This window comes from Callorhinchus milii, unplaced genomic scaffold, assembly GCF_018977255.1.
Source record: "Callorhinchus milii isolate IMCB2004 unplaced genomic scaffold, IMCB_Cmil_1.0 Scaffold2, whole genome shotgun sequence".
Taxonomy (NCBI): domain Eukaryota; kingdom Metazoa; phylum Chordata; class Chondrichthyes; order Chimaeriformes; family Callorhinchidae; genus Callorhinchus; species Callorhinchus milii.
Window position 1 is genome coordinate 101,631,302 of NW_024704743.1, and position 25,743 is coordinate 101,657,044.

Here is a 25,743-nt window from a genome sequence, read left to right on the forward strand (position 1 = left end):
GCTTATAGGCATCAATCCCCCACTCTTCCCAATCGCCTTCCCATCTTTGGTCACGTTCTGACTTTGTAAAGTATTTGAGATGTTGCCCTTGTAAAAGTGCTGTGTAAGTGTAACTTAGTTCATATTCTCACTCTTCTGTGGGGCAATTTCATTAGTGATCACTTCAAGAAGAACAATCTGTAGGGCTGTCAGCCCAATGAAAGCAAAGATAATCCAGACAAATAACATACAGAGGAGGCTTTCCTTAACTAAGCACATCTGTTTAGTGTGAGATTTTCACTCACAACTAATTTAGTAAAGCTACAATAAAAATATTTTGAAATGCTTTACAGTAAATTATCTCAAGTGAGACGTCCTCCTAACATGAAAGGCCCTGCATCAAATGCATCAATATTATTATTAATTAATATTTTCTTTCAGAGTTACAACAGATGATGGACCATCTTGGCTGATTCACAAAGGATGTGGCTATGGTCACTCATCTCAGACTGTAGTTGTTGATGCTGATCACATGTCAGATTGATGGAGGGTATGTGACAATCAAATCAATACAAAACAAATTTACATTTTATAGCACCTTTCGTGTCAGAAGGACCTGCCAAAGAGCTGGATAATCCAGAATTTGGACCCGAGCTGGGCGTGAGCTGGGGTGTGGGGGCGAGTGGGATGGGTGAAACAATGTTGAAAATGCAGTTAAGAACAAATCAAAGTGAATATCAAGAATAAGATTATAATATTCACAATTTTCTTTATTCTCCAGGTGGTGGAGTGAATGGAAGAACAGTGGAAGTTTTTTGCATGAGTTGGTGGTTCAAGATATTCTGAATTGACGGACAACTGTCATCATGCTGCAGGCAGAATGATATCTTGCGATTAAGAGCAACATGCTTCAACAACAACTTACACTTATATAGCACCCTCCACGCAGGGTTGAGTCTCAGAGGGTTTAACAGCCTGACTCCGAGCCGGGGGCAGGTGGGAGGTGGCCGTAAGCACGGTTCAAGAGGAAAGTTTTCAGGTGGGACTTGAAAGAAGGGAGAGAGGGGGAAAAGTGGAGAGATGGAGGGAGAGTGTTCCAGAGTTTTGGGGCGTAGTGGCTGAAAGTGTGACCTCCGACTTCAGAATAGTCTCAACAGTCTTGTCATTGGAAAGGACCTTGTACTCATGGTCCTAGCTAATGATAAGACTCTGAGACTATTCTGTCATAGAGCTTGGTATGTTACACCCAATGCTTCAGTGATTTGAGTTGGGAGGACAAAACCAGTATCCTGTTTATATTGATAAATGTAAGATACGCATTTCTCAAAATAAATGTAAAATATTTAATGGGCACAAGCATATAATTTGACGACACCCCAAAGCCTTAAATTAAGTCGTAATACACAAAATGCTAGCACTTAACAGTTCAAGCAGGGGAGCGAGCTAATCCACTTCTGGTTAGAAGCCCCTCCAAAGTACAACTCTCCTGTCTGCTCAAACACCTAGTGTTGTTATCCGCTTGTCCCCTTGTACTCCACCACTCACAAAATACACATTGTTGCAGACAATGAGTTTTCATGCAAATCAGGCCCCCTTCAGACGACAACATCCTTTAACTGAGACAGTGAGACAGTTCCTGTTACCTGTGGGGTATAAATGACCGAAACAATACTATGCAAACATGAAGGCAACATTCTAACAGACACTGAGTCTCCATTCAAATGAGTATTCAATCGAGTTTACAGGTTTTACTGGTCATGACATCACCACTGCCAAATTCTCTGCATATGTCTGAAAATAAATATTCTGGACTATAAAGCATGTTAATGCTTGAGCTGCATATTGTTGAATGATTATTTACTGCTGTATGCTCCCAATTTAAAAACACCATTAAAACTGCACTCTGCCACATACAGTATCCGACTGTTTTAATTGATCAAAATTGTTTTAAACCCAATTCATTAAGCTTGGAATAACACACACACTCACACACAATGTAATTGTATGTACCATCACTGTGATGGCAATGATTCAACAATAACACGTACACTGTTCAGTTATACAAAAATATTCCTGCTGCTCTCAAAAGTCTAGTTAAGACACTTTACTATTCCTGACATATGGGTCTCTCTTCAAACTGCAATATCTAATCCTATGCAGCTGGAGGTGGAGATATCATATGGATAAAATGTAGATTGGTAATAAAATAGTTATTTAATAAGATAAAATTTTGAGGTTTTTAAAATATGTCAAATAAGAGATGTAAGTGACCATTTGAATGATCATATGACAGAAGGACCAGGCATAAAGTATCCAGAACGGCTGAGGTTTTAATCTGCTGAGGGCATTTAGTCTTGCTGGTGGCACCAACAAACTTACCGCTCTGTGAAGAATTTCTTGTCTGAGGTTTGCAGAAGATACAAAGTTGTGAAGAAATGTAACTTGTATATCTGCGACCACAGCTCCTTTTGCCTTCTTGTTCTCTTTGATCTCTCTGCTGTTTTGACACTGTTCTGACTTTTGCGTCAAGAGTGGGTGCTAAAAGGCTAAAAGCACGACCATCGATAACAGGGCAGGCAGGACGGGGGATGTGAAGGGCAGAGCATGCAGCCCAGAGGGAAAGGGCAGGTTGGTAGGTTATAATAGGTTGCAGAGGTAGGCTGGGGCAAGACTGTGATGAGCTTTAAAAGTGAGGACAAGGATATTGAACTTGATCCTTTGGGGTATGGGGAGCCAATGTAGTTGAGCGTGAAGGTGGTTGATTGGCTCACAAACCTGGCACAGAAGAGGACATGAGCAGCAGAATTTTGAATATTCTATAACTTGTAGAAGGAAACACCCATTTGGCTCAGCTCATCCGTAATGCTATTTGTAATCCAAATAAACCTTCACCGCTCCTAAACCCCTCGGCCTCTTCCATTGTCATCCTTTCAAATTAACTTTCGGGATTTGATCCAATACTCATTCCTATCAGTTTTCACTTACAGCAGACTTACTCAGTCATAAAATGACCATAAAGAAATTTGTACAAATCTATCTCTCAAATACAAAGCTGTTATTTGATGTTCGATTTATTAATTGAAGATTTCAAAATATAAATAATATAACAATGGTATGAAGTTTGATATTCAAGTCCACTTGCCTGACCTTTTTTTGAGACTTTGTGTTAGTTACTACAAGATATTGAGTTTAAAATGTAAATGTGAAAAATGTGTAAAACTAGCACCTCATGTCAGAAAAATCAGTCATTATGCCTTACATCTCCTCTGCTCTGAGCAGAACCTGGATCAGAGCTAAAATCAGAAAAAGCTTTCCTGCAGAAAATCTAGTTTATTTCACAGGAACATTTGTCAGAACCAATGTATCTAGCACATTGGATTTACCATTTGAAGGACAACCCCTCCAATAATGTCTGTGTTGAGAAACGCATTTGAAAAATCAAGTCTGGAGGAGACAAAGAAAAATTAATGAGGGTTTCTGCAGCATTGAGTAATAGATAGTTATGGACATTAACAATGTGGTGAAGAAAAGCAGTCTAGTTTAGGGACCAGATGTAAAGGAGGAAAGAGAGCTGAGGGTGAAATGGAATGCTAAGGTCGCAACCTGGTTCAGTGAGTTGGAGAGAAAGCAAGGCAGGTTGAGGAAGTCAGAGCAAGGAAGCATTGTAGGGCACCAAGGAGGATGGCTTCCACCTCGTTTATCTTTAACTGAAGACAATTGAGGCCCATTCAGAACTTGACAGCAGGTGTTCAGAACATCAGTGGAACTGGAATCAAGGGTCAAGTTAGATTTGGGTAGATTTGGTTTATGTTTCCAGCGCCTTGGGACGTCCTCCCGACATGAAAGACACTATATAAATGTAATTTTGTTGTTGCTATTTCCTGCTCATCAGGCACTTACTGTGAAAGGACCATGCAGCTGATATTGCTTTTCGTGCTGTGCTTTGTTGCTGCTAATGGTGAATATTTAAATATTTCCAAGTTTGCTTCAATCTACTACAACTACGAAATGTATTACTAAAGTAATTATTAAATTGTCACATGCTCACTTTCCAAGCAAGTTTTGTTCTGAAAATTAATAATTGTAAAGTGCAAATTGTGAGCTGTGATGTGATCACATCGTTAAACATTGTGGTCAAGCGAGTTTTCCATCGATGAGAACAATTTGTAATTTTAAATTACACTGTACATTTTATAGGCAGGAGACAATCTGGATTCATCAGACTGTTCAATAAGCCTGTGGTAAGATCTATGGATTATTTACCTTCAACACCTGGGCCTTTAAGTCATTCAGGAATAAGGTAATCTATTCAGCATTGATAAATTCAATAATGTTACATATTCTGCATTAATAATGTCAAGCTTAATTATGCTCTGAGATTGTCCCATGTAGACAAAACCACTAAATGTTTTGCAGATAACAAAATGGAGATTTGTATATGATATGTGAATATCTCACAATTCAAAGGTTCTGGACAAACTATGCTAATGAATAACCAAAGTGAAAAATCTGGATATACCTTTCTATCCTACATTGCTTTGATGACTTTCCTCCCCAGCTCTGCTTTCCTCAAGCTCCATTCCATTTAGACATTTAGACCATTTAGACACATATTCTTTCCCACACAATGCTCCAGGAGCACATCACCCTCATTCTCATCTGGCTCCTGGTTCTCTATCTTCCAGTGAAATAACTTTTAAGATCCTTGTCCTTGTCCTCAATTACCTGTGAAGTCCTGTAGCTCAGTGGTTAGACCACTCGCTTTGCAAGCGAGACATCTGAGTTCAATTCCAGGCACAGGGCGAAACCTTGGACAAGTTTCCTTACTCTACACACCTAATAATAATTATCCCTTCAAAACAAAACAATAATAGATTGGTCATTTTCAATCCACGACTGTTTGTACGACACTGCTGTGCGCAATTGGCTGCTGTGTTTTGCCCACAAATATACGGTAATTCACTTTACAGTCTATTCTGTGAAGTGCTTTGAAACGTCTGGAAGACATGGAAAGCGCTATATCAAATGCAAGGATTATTATTATTATTATTAATGGCTTAACCCACTCTTCTTTGCTGCCTCACTTTCTGCTTTCAAACCCCATCTAAAAACCTCTCTCTTTGTCAGCATTTGTAGGCACCCCACCCCCCAATGCACATACCTACACCTCTTCCCAATCTCCCACCCAGGCTTTGCTTCCATTACTTCTTGTTAAAGTGCTTTGAGACATTTCCTTTGTGGGGCAGTTTTTTTGGTGAGCATTTCAAGAAGCACACCCAAAGGACTGTCACCCCAATGAAAGCAAGAAAAAAAGATAATCCAGACAAATAGCATACGGAGGAGGCTTTCCCTAAGTATATCTGTTTAGTGTGAGTTTTTCACTCACAACTAATACAGTAAAGCTACAGTAAAAATCTTTTGAAATGCTTCACAGTAAATCATCTCAAGTTCCTGACATGAAAGGCACTATATCAAATGCAAGTATTATTATTGATTATTATTCTCATTCAGAGTAACATCAGTTGTTGGATCATCTTGGCTGATTCACATAGGGGATGGCTATGGCTGCTCATCTCAGACTGTAGTTGCTGATGCCAATCACATGTCAGATCGACAGAGAGTATGTAACAATCAAATCAATACTAAACAAATTTACATTTTTACAGTGCCTTTCATGTTGGGAGGACCTGCCAGGGCGCCTGACAGTCCAGGGTTAGCATTCGAGCTGGATGTGGGCTGAGGGAGTGGGGGTGAGGGGTGAAACAATGCCGAGAGTGCGGTCAAGATGATATCAAAGTGAAAATCAGGAATAAGATTATAATGTTCACACATCCAGGTAGTGGGAGATACACCAGTGAATGGAAGAATAATGGGAGATTATGTATTGAGGGATAATTGTCATCACGCTGCAGACAGAATGATGTCCTGCGAGTGAGAACAACACGCTTCAGAATAGTCTCAGCTGTATTGTCATTGGGAAGGGCCTTGTACTCATGGTCCTGGCCAATGATAAGACTACTGAGACTATTCTCAGCTGTGAAGTGCTTTGAAGCCTCTCAAAGACGTGACAAGGCACTATATCAAATGGAATGCTTATTACTTCTGATAATAAAAATAGAATCCTCAATATGTATTCCGGGTTATAAAACATATTAAGCTTGAGCTGCATTTATGTTAACTATTTGATGCTGCATTAAAAACACCATTAAAAAACTACATTCTGACCCATACTGTTTTAATTGACCAATGATTTTTTTAATCTTGGAATAAGGCACGCACATTAAATAATTGTATGTCCAACTCTACCCCCACTTTAGCTTCTAAGCCTTCAAGTCTTCAGTTTGTTTCACCTCAATTCCTCCCTCCACTCCTTGGTCTTGTCCTGTTCTAAAACCTAGTCAACTGCACCGACATCCACCTTCCCTCTTGCTGCGTTCCCAACACCATCTCCTTGAAACACTCAGAGACATTATCCTACAGGAAGGTCGATGTACAAATGCAAGTTGTTATAAATAAAGTGTCCTGAGTTCATGGAAATCTTACACAGAAAGGTGAATGTTTTACCCTGCATTCATTAGGTTTTGATAGCACTGTCTGTTTTTTTTATGTCACCACAGCCTGGAACCCAATGGTTTTCCCTTATATCTGATTTGTAAACACCTGGTGGCCTTGCTGAGCCCACAATTTCAATTTTGCAATATCGCCCCCAGGTGGTAAATAAAAATTCTGCATCAATATTCTCAACCTTTGACTGACATTCTCATTTGGCTCATCAGCAGGATCTGGAAGGGCTGACCAGTCACTGGGGCGTCTCATCCAACTCCCGTTAACCCTTCAAGCCAAAGCCCTAATGGATAGGGTGGTCAAAGCTGGAAAAAAAACAGATGGGAAAGCTTGTCGGGCTGCAATATCAATGGCAAACTATGTGGTTTTAGGTGGTTAGAATCCAGTAGTACCCCAACACGAACTCTGGGGTCCCCAAGCCTTGCTTTTGCCAACCTGGTCCTAATACTTTCTGGAATTAGGTTAGCTGGATGAATCCCTCCAGGGAGACAGCACACATTCCATTCCAATAATCCATCTCTGTGATTTCCATGTGTAGGTGGGCTGCATGGAAATATCAGCTTGGTTTGGATACTCTTAAGCATGGTGATGGGTTTCTGCATGTGTTAGACACCACTGTAGCTAAATTTATAATACTGTAGCTAAAATCACCTAAAATTAAGTGTCATAAATGTTATATAAACAAATGTAGAGCATATATTCTGAACCTCTATAACACATTTGAACAAGTTCAGCCCCGAGGACCAGGAGACCTTCCTGCAAGCAGGAGTCATGAGTTAGTCATTTAACATATGACAAGCTCTGACTTCAGCCATCATAAGGTGGATAACAGCTACTTGCGAGCTGGAGAAAAGGTTGTGGGTCAGTCAGCTTACACATAGCGTGGACTGACGTTCTGTTGCAGTACTGTGAAACGGTGTATTTGTCAGATGTGACATTAATCAAGCTCCCGTCTGACTGTTCAGGTGGATGGATCCCATGTCACTATTCGAAAAGAGAAGGGAGTTTCTCCGAGTGTCATAACTAACAATCCACCAAATAAAATTGATCATTCACTTCATAGAAGTTTGTTGAGACATTGCTGTGCGCTAATTATCTGCCGTATTCACCTACAAAATACAGTCACCATACTTTACAGAAAACCCTGTGAAGCTCTTTGAGTCGTGTGCTCCTGATATGAGAAATTATTATTACTATGTTATCATAGTTTACATTACTCAGGAAAGGTAGTTTCTTTAGTGTTTTTTTAGTGATGGGTCAGCCAGACCAATAACATGGCAATGTTACATATAATGGATGTTACTTTTCTTAGTATGAACTTCCGAAAATAGCCACTTTATTGTAGGTGGCGGATATTTTGTTCACAAGGTATCTTGTCAATCCATTTCTGATAATTTCTGATATTCACAGACCGAGTTGCATGGATGATAATATACCATGCATGTTTTACACTGCCACATTTGTCTGCCTTTAATTTGTAGATTTGTTGATCTCCAGTTACTTATTTTGTTGGAATAAAGGTAATGGCCAGGGCGGGAGATCGAAAAGGTAGGTGGGGAGGGGAAGGCCATAGAGGAGTTTCTCACTGGGGTAAGAGGGAATTTTGCTGTGAGGAATCTGCTGCTCTCAATGGGCTTCAGCTCGGGTTTGCTCAGAGCAGGTGCCGCAGGTGAGCGATCACATGCCTCATCCTGAGCTGAAAGGGGAAGGGCCCCAAATCCTGTCCTGGTTCTCAATATTTAGCAGGTGGATGATCTCATGAGATCAGGGAAGACGGCAAATCCCATTTGAAATGACTCGTAGCTCACTATCTGGCAAGCAGCCAATCACGGCGATGGGGAATGTGGGCGCACTCTATGGCAGTGGGAATGGCCGCCGGATTATTATTATCTAACAGAATATACCAAAGCTGTAGGTTATTACCAGTATTGAAATTGCAATAATAGCAAATATTTTATTTCTGTCATTTAACTGTTTTACATAATTTTTGATTTAATCTTAATTTTTAATTGTTAGTATTATTACTACTGTTATTATTGCCACTTCCATCCCCATCTTCAGGTCACGCCTGAAGACCTTACTTTTAGACCGTGCCTTCGGTCACCTCCTCCTTTCCCTCGGCGCAGTGTCAAGCGCTCCGGGACGCTGCCCTGTGTGAGGGCCGCAATATAAACGCAAGTTGTTATTATTATTGTTGTTATTATTGTTGTTCCCTCATGAAAAAAAGCAATAAATTGGTCACTTCAAACCACGACAACAACAACAACAAGATTCCATTTATTGAGCGCCTTTCACGTCGGGAGGACGTCCCAAGACGACTGTTTGTGGACAAACTGCTGCCACGTTTCACACACAAATATGCAGTCAATTCACTTTACAGTCTATTCTGCGAAGCGCTTTCAGACATCTTGAAGCGTGAAAAGCGCTATATCAAATGCAAAGATTATTATTGTTCTTATTGTTAGCAATGAGTATTATTATTAATGGTTATTGTTGTTAGTGTGATGGTGTTTTTGTTAGTGTTGGTGATGGTTAGTGATGGCGTTATTGTTAGTGTTGGTGATGGTTAGTGTTATGTTAGTAATTACATAAACAGAACCAGCCACGGCAAGAGTCATCTCGCGCATGCGCCACCTGTCGTGCTGTTGTGGGCGGGGCCACGTGTCACAATGACCGCTTCCGGGTCACTCGCTCTCTCGCGCGGGGTGGGGGTGGGGGCAGGACTCAGGCGCAGGCGCGCTGGGAGATCATGTCGGCCGGCGGTTGGGCCGTTCGCTGCCGCGCGGCCTCATGAGAGACGCCCGTTGCGGGGGGGAGCGCGAGAGGGAACGGGCCGCGTAGCCGGCGGCCGAGGCTGTTTGTGGAGGTCAGGGAGGGAGGGAGGGAGGGAGGGAGGCCGCTGTGTGTGTGTGTGTGTGTGTGTGTGTGTCTCTCACTCACTCACTCCCCCCCCTGCCCTCTCCTCTCCTCACCTCGCGCCCGTCACCATGGCGATCAGCCAGTTCCGAGTGTTCAAGCTGTGCTCCTGCCTGGCCTGGCTGCTCTCCTTCATCAAGAGACTCGTCTGCAGGCAAGTGGTCGCGGCGAGCCCCCCCCCCTCCCCGCCGCCCCATTACCGTTATTGACGCGCCGTGTAAAACCGCGAGCCTTGCAACGATCTTACCGTTTTTTTTAAAAAAAAATTTTTCCCCCCTCTCTCATGTTCGGACGCTCTGAGACGCTACCCCGGTGCGGAGGGCGCTATTTATAAGTGCAAGTTGTTGTCGTCGTCCCCCACCCCCTCACCCCACCTCCATTATTTGTTTTAACCGCGAGTAAGTGAATGGGTCTTCCTTCCTCCCTCCTGCTCCTGAAATGTCTCCCGGCTCTCCCCAAGACAGCTGCTGTCGAAAGCGAGCCTTGCGCGCTGCCGCCGCCACCTCTCTCGCCAAAGCAATGTCACGGTGCCCTTTTTTTATTTCAAACGGTCGCGACCGCGACCGCGTGCCGAGCGAGCGTTCAGCCGGCCCCGCCACCTCGCTTACCTCTCAAGGGGGGGTGGGGGGGGGGGGGAAAAACATTTAAAGTTTTTTTTTGGTCTCCGGGTTGAGTGTTTGGTACCCAGGCGGAAGAATATAGTGACATCTCAGACATCTTTTTTCTATTTGTGGGCTATACTGAGATGCAAGATCGATTTCAGTGGTTTCCTTAATTTGAGATTGCCCTCTCTTGGCTCCGGCACTGGCAAATATTTGGCAGATAATTTTGACTGAACGCCTCCCGTTGTTGGATTTTCCAAGATCCAGAACAGATGCACTAGGTTTAAATCTACCTGACGGAAAATGTTTCCTCAGCTACAGAAATCAGTATGATTCGACACGAATTGGCAATCTTGCTCAGAGAGATACTGTTAAGGGTGATCAGTGCTGCAAATGAAAAAAAAATCACATTTTCCAAGTGATGTGGACTGATCTTGTTTTATTTTGTTAGCTGAGTCTCTGACACGTGTAGAAATCTGTTGTTATGCATATCCAAACAAAACCGAGAGTTCCATACCTATACATGGAAATTGCTGCGTATCTGGAATGGATGGCCATTCTCTCCCGGTAGGAATTCATCCTGAGCGCTGCCTGGCAAGCTTCCCGCTGCTTGTCCAGCTCGGACCAACCTAATCATTCAGGCCTCAGGGTTACCAGGAGTCAAGTGAGAAGAATCCCTTTTAAGGCACATTGTTGAGCAGGGTAGAGGTAGCCGTTTGCACTTTAGATTAGTTGATGACAACTTATGGTGCCTAAAATAAATCTGCCTCAATAGTCATAATTTGTCTCAATGAACAAATTAATTTTAAGGTGATTATTCAGGAAAATTAAGTTGAGAATGGAAACAAAAAATTCACACTTCATATCGCTTTAAGAGCATTTAAGAGATGGATGCATCAACAAAGAAGAAAGATACCAAACGATAATAGATGAATAAGGCAATCGAAAAAAGTGAAAGTCTGATCATAAATATTTTAAAAATGTAAGGAAATTAAATTTAATTGAAGTAAGTTTTAGAAAAGTTAAAGCAGAATGTGTTTCGCCTGCACCAGATCCAGACAGACCTCGTAATTTAGAGGACTAGGTGTTTGCCTGGCTCAGTTGATCACACTTTCACTCGGTGAGTCAGAAAGTTATGGGTTTAAAACCCACATTGCAACTTTGAGTTCATAGTTTAGGCTGGCAATACAGTGCTATGAACACTACATAGTTAGACTTTGAACGAGACCTTAAGCTGAGGTCCTGTGATGAGGTGGATGTTAAATACCACATGACATTATTAATTAAGAGAAGGGATTTTCTCCTGGTGCCCTCTTCTCAACTCCAGGACCACTGCTGTCCTGACAGACTGCCTGTCGGACATCAAGTCCTGGATGAGGGCAAATTTCCTACAGTTGAATGTGAACAAGACTGAGGCCCTCCTGATTGGCTCGCGCGAGCGCCTCAGCACCTCAGGCTTTGGCAGCATAAACCTCCATGGTTGCTCACTACAACTCACCAGCCAGTCAGGAACCTAGGTGTCTTGTTCGACCCTCAACTGTCTTCTCCCCCACATTCAAGCCATGACCCACTTTGCCTTCCTTCACCTCCGTAACTTCGCTTGACTCCGCCATTACCTCACCCCTCAGGTGCTGAAACTGTTGTTCATGCCTTCATCGCCTCCAGGCTCGACTATGCAAATGCCCTGCTTGTCGGCCTTCCCAACTCCTTCCTCCACAGTCTGCAGATAATCCAGAACTCTGCAGCCCGTGTTTTCTCCCGCACCAAACTCCGTGACCCCATCTCCCCCACTCTGCCCGACTCCATTGGCTCCCTATCCTTCAGAGGATCCAGTTCAAGATCCTGGTCCTCATATACAAAGCCCTCAATGGTCTCGCCCTACCCTACCTCTGCGACCTCCTAACCCCCTACCAACCCGCCCGTTCCCTCCACTCAGCCGGCTCTGACCTGCTCCACGTCCCCCGACCCACCCACCCCACCATTGGCGGGAGAGCCTTCAGCCACTTTGCCCCCAACCTCTGGAATTCCATCCCCCAGTCACTCCACGTCGCGCCCTCCTTAGCCTCCTTCAAGTCCGATCTCAAGACCCTCCTCTTTGACCATGCCATCGGTCACCCCCCTTCCACTCCTCTCCCTTACACCCCCAATCCCAGCTTGAGTCTGAAATGCTGTACTCTGTCCAGCGCTTTGGGACGTCCTCCCGACGTGAAAGGAGCCATACAAATGTAATCTTGTTGTTTTAACATGATAGGCACTATATTAAATACAAGGATTGTAGGATTATTATTACCTATAGGTTCCTTTCATAAGTTGGGCAGCTGTCATCTTGATTCAGTCAGTAGGATACTTGCCTCAAATATTGTGGGTTCAAGGTTTACATTGGGACTCGCGCTGGTTGTCTGGCCTACACTGATGGGTGAATGCCACATTGTTCCTCAGATGAAATTTTAAATCCAAATCCAGTCTACCCTTTTCCTCCGGTGGATGCCAAAGATCCCATGATCCTGTTCAGAAAGACTTATTTCCAGTGACATCCTGGTTAATTCAGAAGAGTCATCCAGATTGATTCAGTTCAATCCTCCAGATTAACTAGGCATTTCTCTCATGGCTGTTATGATTATTGAGGCAGATTTTACTTTAGGCTGTTGTGTGAGGATGGCAACTGGGTTTGCCTACAAATATAGCCATTTTGAGAAATTGTAATGAGGTCCTATAAAGATGAAAATTCTTTATATTAAAATTGAGGCATTTCTTAACAAGAATCCTTTCTAAGAAATTCAAATGCTTCTCATACCTGTAAGTTTATTGCAATGATCTATTAGTTTCTGAAGGAGTAGGAAATGACTTCTGTCATGAGCATGCCATTATTTCATTTTGAAAATAAACCAGGTAAAATTGGCCATTCCCTTCATGGCTGTTTGTGGGATTTTGCACAAATTGGCTGTTGTGTTGATTACAAAATATACAGTCATTACACTTCAAATAAATTCAGTGGGACACGATGAGATATGGAAGGTGATAGCTATATCAAGTGTAGGGATTATTAACTCCAGTTTCACCCAATAACATGTTGATCCAATCAACTTCTGAAGTGGCATGTCGGACTTCTAACTGAAATCATGTTGTACTAGATGGCTAAATGAATTGCAGACGAAGTCGTATCAATTCAGAAATCTAACGTGTTTGAGAGATCAGTACAAAGATTGAATAAATTTAAGAACAGAACATTCCCAAGATATCTAGATCAGATTGGATAGCTGATAGCATCCTAGAATAAATGAGACAGGAACAATAGCTCTTATTTTTTGGAGCTCCAGCAATATTGAAGGTGGTTATCCAACTGGGAGGTATTACTTTAGCATTATTAAAGTAAAAGCAAGTTACAATTGTTTATCACGCTTTGTGAATATACTGGCTATACAATATGCAGTTTAACTGCAATTAAGCATCTTGGAGCGCTTCATAAACAGGAGCAAAAATTACATTTGTATAGCACCTTTCATGTTGAGAGGATGTCTCAAGGCGCTGGAAATCAGTGTTTTGAAGCTGAGCTGGGCATCGGGATCGGGAAGGGTGGAGGGCAGAGGAGGAAGGAGGGTGACCGAAGGCACGGTCGAAGAGAATCCTGAGGTGGGTCTTGAAGGAGGCAAGGGAGGGGGCGAGGCGGAGGGACTGCGGGATGGAGTTCCAGAGGGTGGGGGCAGAGTAACTGAAGGCTCGGCCACCGATGGTGGGGTAGGCAAGTCAGGGGGCGTGAAACTGGCTGGAGCCCGCTGAGCGGAGTGAGAGGGCAGATTGGTAGGGGGTCAGGAGGTCGTAGATGTAGGGAGAGCAACACAGATTGGGTCAACGCATTAATAGTCATTGCTTGCAACAAATCAATGGAGGCATGAACACATAGAATAAAACTTGCCCATGAGAGATTACGAGCAAGTATTTTACTGCAAGTATAGGATGTTTTGTGTCAGTTTAAATACAGAAGCTCATAGTTGTACTTGTTTCCTGGATGGGAACAATAATAATACGTGTCACTCGTTTGAAGATCTTGAATAACTTGTTCTGATTTATCTCTGGCCATGCCTTCATTCATCTCCCTTCTACCACTCATGTTCCACCTTGTTGGAATGGGCACTCTCTCCCTGGAGGAACTCCCTGCTTACCTAATTCCAGAGGTATTAATTGCAGGTTGGTGAGAGCCAAAATCTGGGGCCCCAGAGTTTGCTTAGCTTGCCATTGAGAGCCCGATCTGGCAAGCTATCTGCTACTTGTCCAGCTAGGATCACCCACCCATTGGAGCAGTGTTAACAGGAGCAGATTGAGAAAAATCCCCGCTCCTCAATATGTTTTTTGCTGTATTTTTGATTTTATAGCATAAAATTATAATGTGTGCCCATTTGTAATTTTGAATCTATGCCACCTTGCTTAATCCCTGGGTTATCTGTACTCATAATACAACCAGGTAGTTACAAAATACAAAGAAACTGTAATTGTGTGATGGGATGAAATGAATTTTGGGGTTGCGTAACTCCCTACCTTGATCCTCCACTATTCATTGTTTACTGTAGATGCTATACTAGGGACTACAAAACATTATTCACCACATTGATAGGTGTAAATGGGTAAATATATATTCCTTTATAGATAGAAACCCTAGAATTCCATGTCTGCACATTTTTCAATTGCCTCTATTGAGCCACTGCCTTTGCATGACATGTGTCCTATAGTATTGATGGGAATTGAATTTGTGGTACCTGGTGAATGTGTGCTCAATTAATGACAATTGGTAACTGCTAAAATATTTCTCTTTTGATTCATTATTGGTGTGCAAACAGTAAATATCAGTCCACTTATTTGGACTTGGGCATAGGCGTATAGGAAATTGGTGTGCAAGAGTGGTGTTGGAAGAGCTTTCAGCAATGTAGGATATTAATGTGGATGAAATTGGAAGGTGAGTTTATTTAGCAATGGAGAAAATGTGAATATTCCATTTGAAATCAAGTAAGGCCAGGGTTAGTGTCAATATAGAAAGAAGGATTGAGTGGAGGTGCCAGGGGAGAGCTAAATGATGGAAAATATTTTGTTTTGAAGTTAATAGATTTGATAGTTGACATTTTGTGACCACTGTATAATGAACATGGATTTTTCTGTGGTAATAAACAAAATGTGTGATCCGTTGAGTGCAACATTGAGGAAGGATATTGTTCATTTGGTGGTACATTTACCGACTTTGGTATTGTCTTCTAACAGGAAAGTGCACACAAACCAAGTCATTAAATTTGCTTTCAGTATAACTCCGTAATGTTTTCCTGACTAAACAGCGATTTTTTTTATATCAATAAATAATAAAATCCTATTCAATTTGTCTTTGGAAGAACTCTAGAATTCATTTAATCTTGATAAAGGTTAGATGTGTGTTTTATTCCACACTTCTGATAATCCTCTTCCAGGCGTTTGAGATCATTTACCAGCTAGCAGATATGGATTAAATATTATCTGAAGTGTGTGTGTGGGGGGGGGGGATTTCCCATAACAATAATGACATTAGTATGTAGAAATTTTAGTGTTTGAAGACATTCTCGTTAGTGAATCTCCTTCCTCAGCCGCCATGAGAAACAGATCATTCAGATCATTGACATTGCTCTTCCTGTTGGTTATGTCAAATCCTTGAATCTCATTTTCCTGACTTTTCTCAATGCCCTTAATGCCCTTACAGTATTCCAGTCTACTTTGCCCTGTATGTGGTTGTGGAGTAGGCGGTACATATCACATATGCACAATCCTTGGTGTGAAGAAATGGTTCCTGTTCTCACTTCTGATCGGTTTAGCACTCATTTTGAGATTACATATGTCCCCTTTACTCTTCGTTCTCTAGCTTTAGAATTCCGTTAATTATTTTAAACACCTCTTTCAGTTAACCCCTTAATCTTCTCAATTCAATTCTAAGGAATATACATAACCCAAGTCTACCCATCTCTTACTGAGGTTATGCCCTTCATCTCAGATATTAATGTAATGAACTGTTGCTCACCTTCAGGAAAATTGGATGCAGAACACATCCAAGTTTCTCTTGTCACTGAAAGGAAGAGCTACTTAGCCAGAGACAGTACAACATGCATAATACACTACCAACCCGAGGCATGTGTTGTCAGGCTGAACACTTAAAGAAATTGAAAGCAGGTTAAACAAATTAATCAGGAAAAAGAAGGAACAAGTAACATTAAGCTTTCTAAAGTGCTTCACATATTTACTATCAATGTAGTGCCTTTTTTTGTTTGAAGGGAACACGCTAGCAATTGTATAGCACACGTAACATTAAGCTTTCTAAAGTGCTTCATATATTTACTATCAATGCCTTTTTTTGTTTGGAGGGAACACGCCAGCAATTGTATGCAACACCCACAAACAACCATTAGGTGATTTAATACTCTGCTCTTTTAGCACTGCACTAGAGTCTATGAGCTCAGGTCCCAATGTGAACCCAGAATTCTGTAACCCAGACCTGAGTGAACAACTTGTTACTGGACTAATTTATGCTCAAATAAAATTTTTCTTCTCCCCTCTTCCCTTTCTTCAGTGGTTTAATTGTTCCTGAAGGTTGAAGAAAAATCCTCTGGGAGAAGCATAGTGTATTTTTAAATAGGAGTTAATTTAAATGTCTTAACTATATAAATACTGAACATTTTGGTATATTAATCCTGTGTTGTTTTTCCTGAAGGTCTGGAAGAGGTAGGAAGTTGAGTGGAGATCAAATAACCTTGCCAACAACTGTCGATTATACGTCCGTTCCTAAACAGGTATTGAAAACACTATCCTGATCATAATACGAGCAATTATTTTCCATTTGAGGTTTATTTATTTCACAATCTCAGGATGTGAGCCAATGGATTCGATGTTGACTTACTGGGAAGATTTTTCTTAATTCAAAGTAAAAGAAACTGCAGTGCATTACTGAAGTTGCAGCCCAGAATGTCTCCATTCATTTCAGTGAAGATTGATATTTCAGACCCAGGAAGCACAATAATAATCCTTATAGAATATTAATCTTCATTTGATATAAAGCCTTTCATGTCAGGAAAATTCACAGTGTGATTCACATTATTCACTGTGTAGTGACTATTTTTGTAGACAAAATTAGCTGCAGCACTTAAACCCTCTTCCCCCTCACACTTTCCCCACCCCTGCCTGTATGGATGAAACTGAAGCATTAGTGATATATACAGTCATACAGCTTCAACGGATAACTAGCTTCTCCAGGATGACTGCAGGGAAAAGGAAAAGGAGACTCAAACAGCAGTTTTACATGGGCAGACGAGTGAAGTTGTTCAGTACAAGTAATATATCAACCATTTCCCAGCCCCTTGGGACGTCCTCCTGACATGGAAGGTGCTATACAAATGTAATCTTGTTTTTGTTGTATTTTCATCGTATGAATTGAAAAACTAATGTATTGGATGTGGAGGGATGCAAGTATATTTTTGTATTACCATTTCTCTCTTTGGTCTGTGTTGCTTTTATGCTGGATTGTTCTATTCAAAAAAAGGAATAGTGAGAAATAGTTTTCCAATTTTACTGCCATTATCGGTTACTGTAGATAGTACAGTATCACTATTTTGAACAGTTTTGGACAATTCATGATGTGTTTTCATTAGCTATTGGGTAAAGAGCACAGTATTGGCATAAGATTTTAACCAATGTACTTGGTGAGCCAAGATTTAGATTGATAGCTTTACTGGTATTCAGTAGTGTTAACACTGGTGGGTCATACATTGTACTGAAATTGTGCAAAATATGACTGTTTCAATTTGTGTGGTGAGGACAGTAAATGGAATAGAGGTGCTGCTTTCTCAGAAGACTTAAGACAGATATTTAATTTGTACAAAACATGCAGCATTTATAGTGGTATATTATGTGAATTAAAATGAAATCCAAACAAGACTTTTTGTTTTCTTCAAGGTTGAGGTAGAAGAATGGAGTTCCTGGGATGAGGATGGTCCAACCAGTATTAAGATTGAAGGAGGCAGTGGTAATCTGCAGAATGGTACTGGAGAATCTGACGAGCCTGACTACTTTAAAGACATGGCACCAACCATAAGAAAACCTCACAAGGTGTGTACTGTTGTTTAAAGTGGAATTTCTATTGTGCTTTTTACTTTAATTTATTTTTTAACTCTCCAAATACAATATAAACATTCAGTCAATGCCTAAAATGGGGCGAGAGTTCTGTTTTGATATTAGACTTTTATAGCCCAAAGCTAATAATTACATTTCAAAAAATGTATAGAGCAATTTGACAAAAATCAGGCAGCAAAATATATATGCTGAACTACTTGAATAAAAATGGCTTTTTTTTAATAAACTTGTTTGTAAATAATAATCCTTACATATGATGTAGGACCTCTGATTGAAATATTTTAAGGGCTTCACAGACAAATTACCAAGTTATCTGGAGGGTTGTTTGAGAGAAACTCCATTCTGATTTTCATATTGTATCATGGGGATCCTTAACGTTCATGGGGACACATAGGTGAGGCCTTGGGTTAAGGATTCCTGTAGCTCAGTGGTTAGAGCACTCGCTTTGTAAGCGAGAGACTGTTTGTGGGACACTGCTGTGCGCAATTGGCTGCCACATTTCGCCCACAAATATACAATCAATTCACTTTACAGTCTGTTCTGTGAAGTGCTTTGCGACGTCTAGAAGATGTGAGAAATGCAATAACAAATACAAGGATTATTATATTATTAAAATTTTAGCCAATGGTTGAGTGTCTCATCTAAAGGAGAAGTAGTTTTATAGTTGTTTAAATTATATGAAATTTGTTTTTCTTCGGATCAATATTATGCTTTTAATTCCTGTAATTTCATAGATTGAGGTTTTTCTTCTCCACTCTGAGGACTTGTTTAAAAAATAAATTTGCATTTCAGTGTTGATAGGATTTGGGTAAGTTTTCAATAGAACAGTGCAATGTTTAAGAATTTTAGGACTTAATTTGACTTCAGTCAGTTTGCTTTTAAAATGTTCCCATTTATAATTTAACCTTAAGTGTTGTGGTGTTTCTCAGATTATTATTAAGAAGAAAGAACCAATAAATTTTGGGATACAAGATGGCAGTTTGGGATACTCCAGCAGGCTAGCAGCTACGCAGGACATTGCCTTCAATCAGCCAACGGTAAGCAATTCCTTTACCTGTTTCATTTAGTTTTGTTTCCACTGATGCTAACAAAGACACCCTAAACAATAACTGGCAAGCAATAGGCCGTCCTTTGCATTTGCTCACAACTGAGCTTGTAATGCAGAATTAAGATCAGTAGCAATTTTGAGCAAGACAATGGACATAAGTCATTCTGAGATTTAGAACTAATTTTCCATCGCCATTGCTGCATGTTTCAATCTCTAAATTGCCAGAGTTTAAATATTGTTGGAAAGTTTATTCTGCCGACTTGATATTCCATGATAGAAAGATGTATGTTTTGTTGTATGTTTTATTACAGGGCTTGGTTTTACGATAATTGCTTTTGATGGTTTGCTTGCAGGTAGAACTGGGGGATCTGGATACTTGGCAGGAAAATACTAATGCATGGGAAGAAGAAGGAGATGCTACCTGGGAGGCGGAGGAAGTACTTAGGTATTTAATTTTTGTTCACGAAACAAGTTGTAAATTGCAGTCTCAGTCACTAATTTTATGTGGAGACTAATAACCATTTTTGCCTTGAGGTGCTAGAGTTATAAAATCTGGCACAAAACCTGAGCTGGTGATTTGACATGACCTTTGGAGAGGCAACTAGTATTGCAACAAATGATGTTTGCGCATTTGTGAACCACCTTTAACATTTTTTTGGTCCATCTCTTGCTACTCAATTAATGGTATAGGAGGTTGAGAGATGTACCTGATTTGGCTCGTGTCTTTTTAAAAAAAATTCTATTTGCCATTTATTTGGCTAGTGGAAATATCACAACATTGTAGTTGTGGTTTGTGTACTCACAAACATTTTGATGTGAATGCAGTGTTGATGTTTGAGGTGTGTTCACAACATGTATCAAATGTTGTTGGGTCAAATCACACTGGGTCTTAACTTTTCATTAGCATGCCAAAGCTCCTACCTACTGAAATAAAAGAAACATAGAATTTTACTGTGCTCATTGTAACTGGAGACAGGCTTGCCTTCAGAGACAGAATTCATAGTATTTTGCATAACTGCAAGGATTTGAGTAGATTTTTTGATTTTACAATGTAATTTAATCTTTATTGTTGTTTTTAATATTGCCTCAACCAAAATGCATAAACCACATTCATCTGTTCAGTTTCCACATCATCAGAAATTCCTTGCATCACAACAGCAACAACAAAATTACATTTGTATAGCGCCTTTCATGTCAGGAGAACGCCCCAAGGCGCTGGACGGACAGAGTTACGGACCTGAGCTGGGGATGGGGGAGGGTGGAGGGCAAGGGGGAAAAGCAGGGAGATCGAAAGCATGGTCAAAGACGAGGGTCCTTGAGATGGGTCTTGAAGGTGGCGAGGGAGGGGGTGAGGCAGAGGTTCTGCGGAATGGAATTCCAGAGTGTGGGGGCAGAGTGGCAGAAAGCTCGCCTGTCAATAGTGGGGCGAGCAAGGCAGGGGACGTGAAGCAGACTGGAGCCTGTTAAGCGGAGGAAGCGAACAGGATGATAGGGGCTTTGGAGTTTGCAGAGGTAGAGGGGAGCAAGACCATGGAGGGCTTTGAAAGTGAGGACCAGGATCTTGAAACAGGACCAGGATCCTCTGTGTGATGGGAAGCCAGTGGAGTTGAGCAAGGATGGGTGTGATTGGGTTACAGAGCCTGGTGCGGGAGAGGACATGGGCTGCAGAGTTCTGGATGATCTGTAGTCTGTGGAGGGAGGAGTTGGGGAGGCCGACAAACAGTGAGTTTGCATAGTCGAGCCTCGATATAATGAAAGCATGTATGAGGGTTTCGGCAGCCTGCTGTGTGAGACAGTGGCCGATCCGGGCGATGTTGCGGAGGTGGGGAAGGCAGAGCGGGTCATGGCACAGATGTGGGGTAGAAAGGATAGTTGAGGGTCAAACAAGACGCCAAGGTTCCGGACTGGCTCAGTGAGGTGGAGTGTGCATCCATGGATGGTGATGCTATCAGTGCCTGAGGTAAGAAGGCGCTGACAGGAGCCAATCAGGAGAGCCTCGGTTTTGTTGACGTTCAACTGAAGAAAGTTATCTCTCATCCAGGACTTGGTGTCTGACAGATATTCGGTCAGGACAGCAGTGGTCCTGGAGTCAAGGGGTGGGGGCAGAGAGGTAGAGTTGGGTGTCATCCGCATACATGTGGAAGTTGACTCCATGTCTTCGGATGATGTCACCAAGAGGGAGCATATAGATAATGAAGAGGAGGGAACCAAGGATAGAGCCCTGAGGAACGCCACACAAGACGGTCCGGGGGCTGGAGGAGAAGCCGTTTATGGAGATGAAGTGCAGGCGGTGTGAGAGGACAAAGGACAATTGTTCAAGGATGCTGAGCATTTTGAAAAACGGGAACCCTATTTTAGGTGTGGTGACTTGCCATGTAATTTTTCTGTGAGATCTTTTATCTGAGCATTATCTATTGTACTCTCATGTAAAGGAAAGCATTTTTTAATAACTGCCCTCTTAAGAATCAAAGATTGCTTTGTCATAAGTCATGTCTTCATTGTATTCAGATTTTTTTAAACTTCTGATGTCTGATTAAATAAGGGTGCTTTATAAATGCAGGTTTTTCATATTGGTTCATTTGACTTGGGCCCAGCAGATACTTTTGGGACTTTGATTTTATTTTGATGTTCTTTGGGATTCAGCTGATCTTATGTTAATTTAAGAGTGCCAAAGAGCCTATCCAGTTATTAATCTTTGGATTCAGCAAACTGAGTATTGCTGCAATTAAATAAAGCTGTGTTCAAAATCTACTTCAACACACTACAACCATCAACAGTATAATTTAGTAGGCAAAAAATTATCATACGATTCACATTATTTAGATCAATAACCTGACGTTACCAACTCTTACAGCACTGGATGAGTTTACTTAATGGAGATGGAGGAAGGGAGGGTACTGTGCAAAGTTTGTAAAAATGTTTGTTGTGTTTGTTCATTTACTTCATATCCACTTTCTGTTTTATCCTACTTTTTGTATGAAAAATTGACTTGATTTCAACAATGATATATCCCTGCTCCTCTTCAGTCTTTGTATACCTGCAGCCCTACAAATAGATAAAATAGAAAGCCCAGTGGGCCAGCTTTCAGTCATTCTACCCTTACTTGCTGGAACTACATCCCTCTGTCTTGTCTATTTCCTCCCCACCTTCAAGACCGCCTTAAGATCTGGGCTTTCGACTACTCTTTCGGTCACCTTCTTGTTGCTGTGTTCACTTACAAATGCAGTCACTATACTTTGCAATGAACTAAACACTCAGACACTATGTGAAGAACGTGATATAAATGCAAATTGTTGTTGAACAAGAGCATGGTGGGCTTTGAAGGTGAGAACCAGGATCTTGAATTGTATCCTCTGTGTGATGAGAAGCCAGTGGAGTCGGGCGAGGATGGGGTTGATAGGGTCACAGAGCCTGGTGCTGGAGAGGACACAGGCTGCAAAGTTCTGGATGATCTCCAGCCTATGGAGGGAGGAGTTGGGGAGGCCGACAATCAAGGAGTTTGCATAGTCAAGTCTCGATGTAATAAAAGCGTGTATGAGGATTTTGGTGGCCTGTGGTGTGACATAGTGGCGGAGCCGGGCGATGTTGCAAGAGGTGGGGAAAGGCAGAGCAGGTCATGGCACAGATGTCGGGTAGAAAGGATAGTTGAGGGTCAAACAAGACGCCAAGGTTCTGGACTGGCTCAGTGAGGTGGAGTGTGCAACCATGGATGGTGATGCTATCAGTGCCTGAGGTGAGGAGGCGCTGACAGGAGCCAATCAGGAGAGCCTCGGTCTTGTTGACGTTCAACTGAAGAAAGTTATCTCTCATCCAGGACTTGATATCTGACAGACATTCTGTCAGGACAGCAGTGGTCCTGGAGTCAAGAGTGGAGGCAGAGAGGTACAGTTGAATGTCATCCGCATACATGTGGAAGTTGACCTCATGTCTGCAGATGATGTCACCAAGAGGGAGTATATAGATATTGAAGAGGAGGAGACCAAGGACAGAGTCCTGAGGAACATCGCACGAAACGGTGCAGGGGCTAGAAGAGAAACTTTGTGGAGATGCAGTGGAGGCGGTGTGAGAGGTACGATCTGATCCAGTCAAGGACAGAGCCGTGACAGAGCAAATGAAAGCATTTATTCTAAGTATTTATTTAATTAACCTTGCTGCTTATTCCCTTTATTTGAGTTGAAGCTCCATAGTCTGTACACCGGTGCAAGAAATGAGGAAGGCTGGAAAATAAACGCTAATTGTGTCTATATATGGTGGAAATGGTTTATTACCATGGTTGGTGAAAATACCAGTAAATAGAGTTTTGTGTTGAAACTGTGAACCAGGGCAGTGGTGAGATAACCGTTGCAAATTCAACACTGGAGGTGAAGCCTGTGAAAGGAATGCTCAGCCACTTGAAGCCTCGCACTTGCACGCACACAAAGACCTGAATCTCTCATTCTGAGCTCATCAGAGAGGCAATAAATAATATCAAGATTGTAATATTTGACTGTCAGATTTTTTTTTAAACCCAAAGGGATCAACGTACGGGGAGGTGGCGTTAGGTGAATTCACAGAGGCTGATGTTTGATGGGCCCAGAGTCCCGGTACGCTATAATTTTTACGAATCTACCTCTTCTTTTCTTTGCCTGCCCACAGACAGCAGAAGCTTGCAGAGCGGGAGAAGCGATCTGCTGAACAGCAAAGGAAGAAGGTGGAGAAGGATGCACAAAGGTTATTGAGAAAGGAACAGAGTAAAATTGCTGTGAAACTTTCATAACCTTCAGTGTTTGGACTTGCAGCTGTAAGCAGGTGAACAAGATCCGGTTCTGCAATGTCGCCTGTTATCAGCTTGCTTTTGGTGAACAATGTTTTCCTAAGTAGTTACTACTGATGTGCATTGCACCACTGAGCATGTATTTTAACTCGAGTCTCCATTTGATGCTTGGGAATCTTCGTGGATTACTGGAAATCACTGGGATAAAATACAAGATTTTTACAGTGTATATATACATTTTTTTTTGTTCTCAGCCTCCACATCAGTGCATTGTCAAGTGCGATTCCTTACTGCACAAATTCCTGAACATCAAACCAGATTATTCTATGGAATGATTCAGATTCCCCAGCTATGTATAAGAATATGCGTAGCTGGATGGACATAATTTATCTGCTGCGTGTAAAAATATCTTTCATTTGGAATTCTCAGCATAAAAGTGTGTGTTTCACGGTAAAGGGGGAGTGTTGGTTGACTGGCTTGTGGCTTTACTAATTAGCCACCAGTTCTGTTTTGTTACTAGACACTGAAATATTACTAATGAAATCAATGAATTTCTTAAAATAGGTTTGTGCTGTATATTCTTACAATGTTTATGAGCAAAACAAATAAATGCCAGAGAATTACTACATTGGGCTTGTACATATTCAGTCTGTCAATTTGTCAGATTATAATAATTTAAGCATTAACGTGTCATTTTATTGTTTCTGTTGGATTTACCAAGAGTAGTTACCGATTCAGTTCAATAGAATTGTAATATCCAAGAGTGGCATTGCAGCGCAGAATACAAATTGCACAGGAATCCTAAAGCATACTGTAATGATACGAAGTTTAGTATATGTACCAGTCATACAATGTACACAAAAATACGTTGGATACTGCATTATAAAATTTGAAAGCATATGTAATATAGCCCATTGAGTATCATATTGTGCCCTTTGGACACCAACAGAATCAACTTGGATTTGTGTCTTGCTCTTAATCAAACAGCTTTATTTTCATACTGCATGCTTGTTTCAAGCACCTTAACATGGCTTGAGGTGTACTTGGAGTGAAATTGTGTATTTCAGTGAAAATTGTCTTATTCTGGTCAGTTTGTCAAATGAATTCTTTAAACCAGGGTTAAGTGTAAAGTAACTTTCTGCCATTCTCTGGAATAAGGTACATCACTGTTCAGGTTTAGAAAAGGGAACAATACAACTTATTTTTCTTTGCTATGTACTTGCACTATTGTCATAATTCATATCCACCTGTTTGAATTGTGCTGATTTAAATTAAAGGTGCTTACTGTACAGGTAACATTGAATGTAGTATTCTTAAGTAACTTGAAATCAACACGTAATTTTTTTCATATAATCTACCTGTGGGTTTTGGGGCTCATTTTCCAGTGTCAAAAATACACACTATGTGTGAAAATTAGTCACGTCTTTCTAAACTTTGCTGATAACATGGGCCAATAGAAAGGTTCGGCCACACCTTTCCTGCCACAATGACCCCTGCCGGGTACAAACTCGCCATAAATGTAGCCTGTGGCCCACGGGCCGCTTGCGCTGTTTACCCGGTGTCACTATGGGCGGAGCGGCTCCGGACGTGCATGCGTGGTGCAGTGCAAGCAGCAAATGGGCTATACTTGGTTGCCCTGCTGCTATGATTGTCTGAATGTCTGTGTCTTCTGTGTATATATGTATATATATATATATGTGTGTGTGTGTGTTATGAGGGTCTCTGTGTGAATGTGTGTATCTCTGTCACTC

At 41.5% G+C, this 25,743-nt stretch overlaps 1 protein-coding gene across 1 annotated transcript; it reads left to right on the plus strand.

Annotated features, from left to right (window-relative positions):
- The first annotated feature begins 9,473 nt into the window (after nt 1–9,473).
- On the plus strand, nt 9,474–25,288 carry ebag9 (estrogen receptor binding site associated antigen 9). The gene is made up of 6 exons (XM_042332198.1): nt 9,474–9,613; nt 16,777–16,855; nt 18,015–18,167; nt 19,121–19,228; nt 19,593–19,684; nt 23,875–25,288. The coding sequence occupies exons 1-6, from the start codon at nt 9,531–9,533 to the stop codon at nt 23,993–23,995; spliced, it is 636 nt and encodes a 211-aa protein (XP_042188132.1). The 5' UTR covers nt 9,474–9,530; the 3' UTR covers nt 23,996–25,288.
- Nucleotides 25,289–25,743: the final 455 nt, after the last annotated feature.

Bases quoted from the DNA above. Each gene is read 5' to 3' on its own strand.
- ebag9 (XM_042332198.1), top strand. From the start codon at position 9,531: ATGGCGATCAGCCAGTTCCGAGTGTTCAAGCTGTGCTCCTGCCTGGCC. The intron at 9,614-16,776 runs GCAAGTGGTCGC...TTTTTCCTGAAG, and splicing joins ATCAAGAGACTCGTCTGCAG to GTCTGGAAGAGGTAGGAAGT. The intron at 19,685-23,874 runs GTATTTAATTTT...GCCTGCCCACAG, and splicing joins GAGGCGGAGGAAGTACTTAG to ACAGCAGAAGCTTGCAGAGC.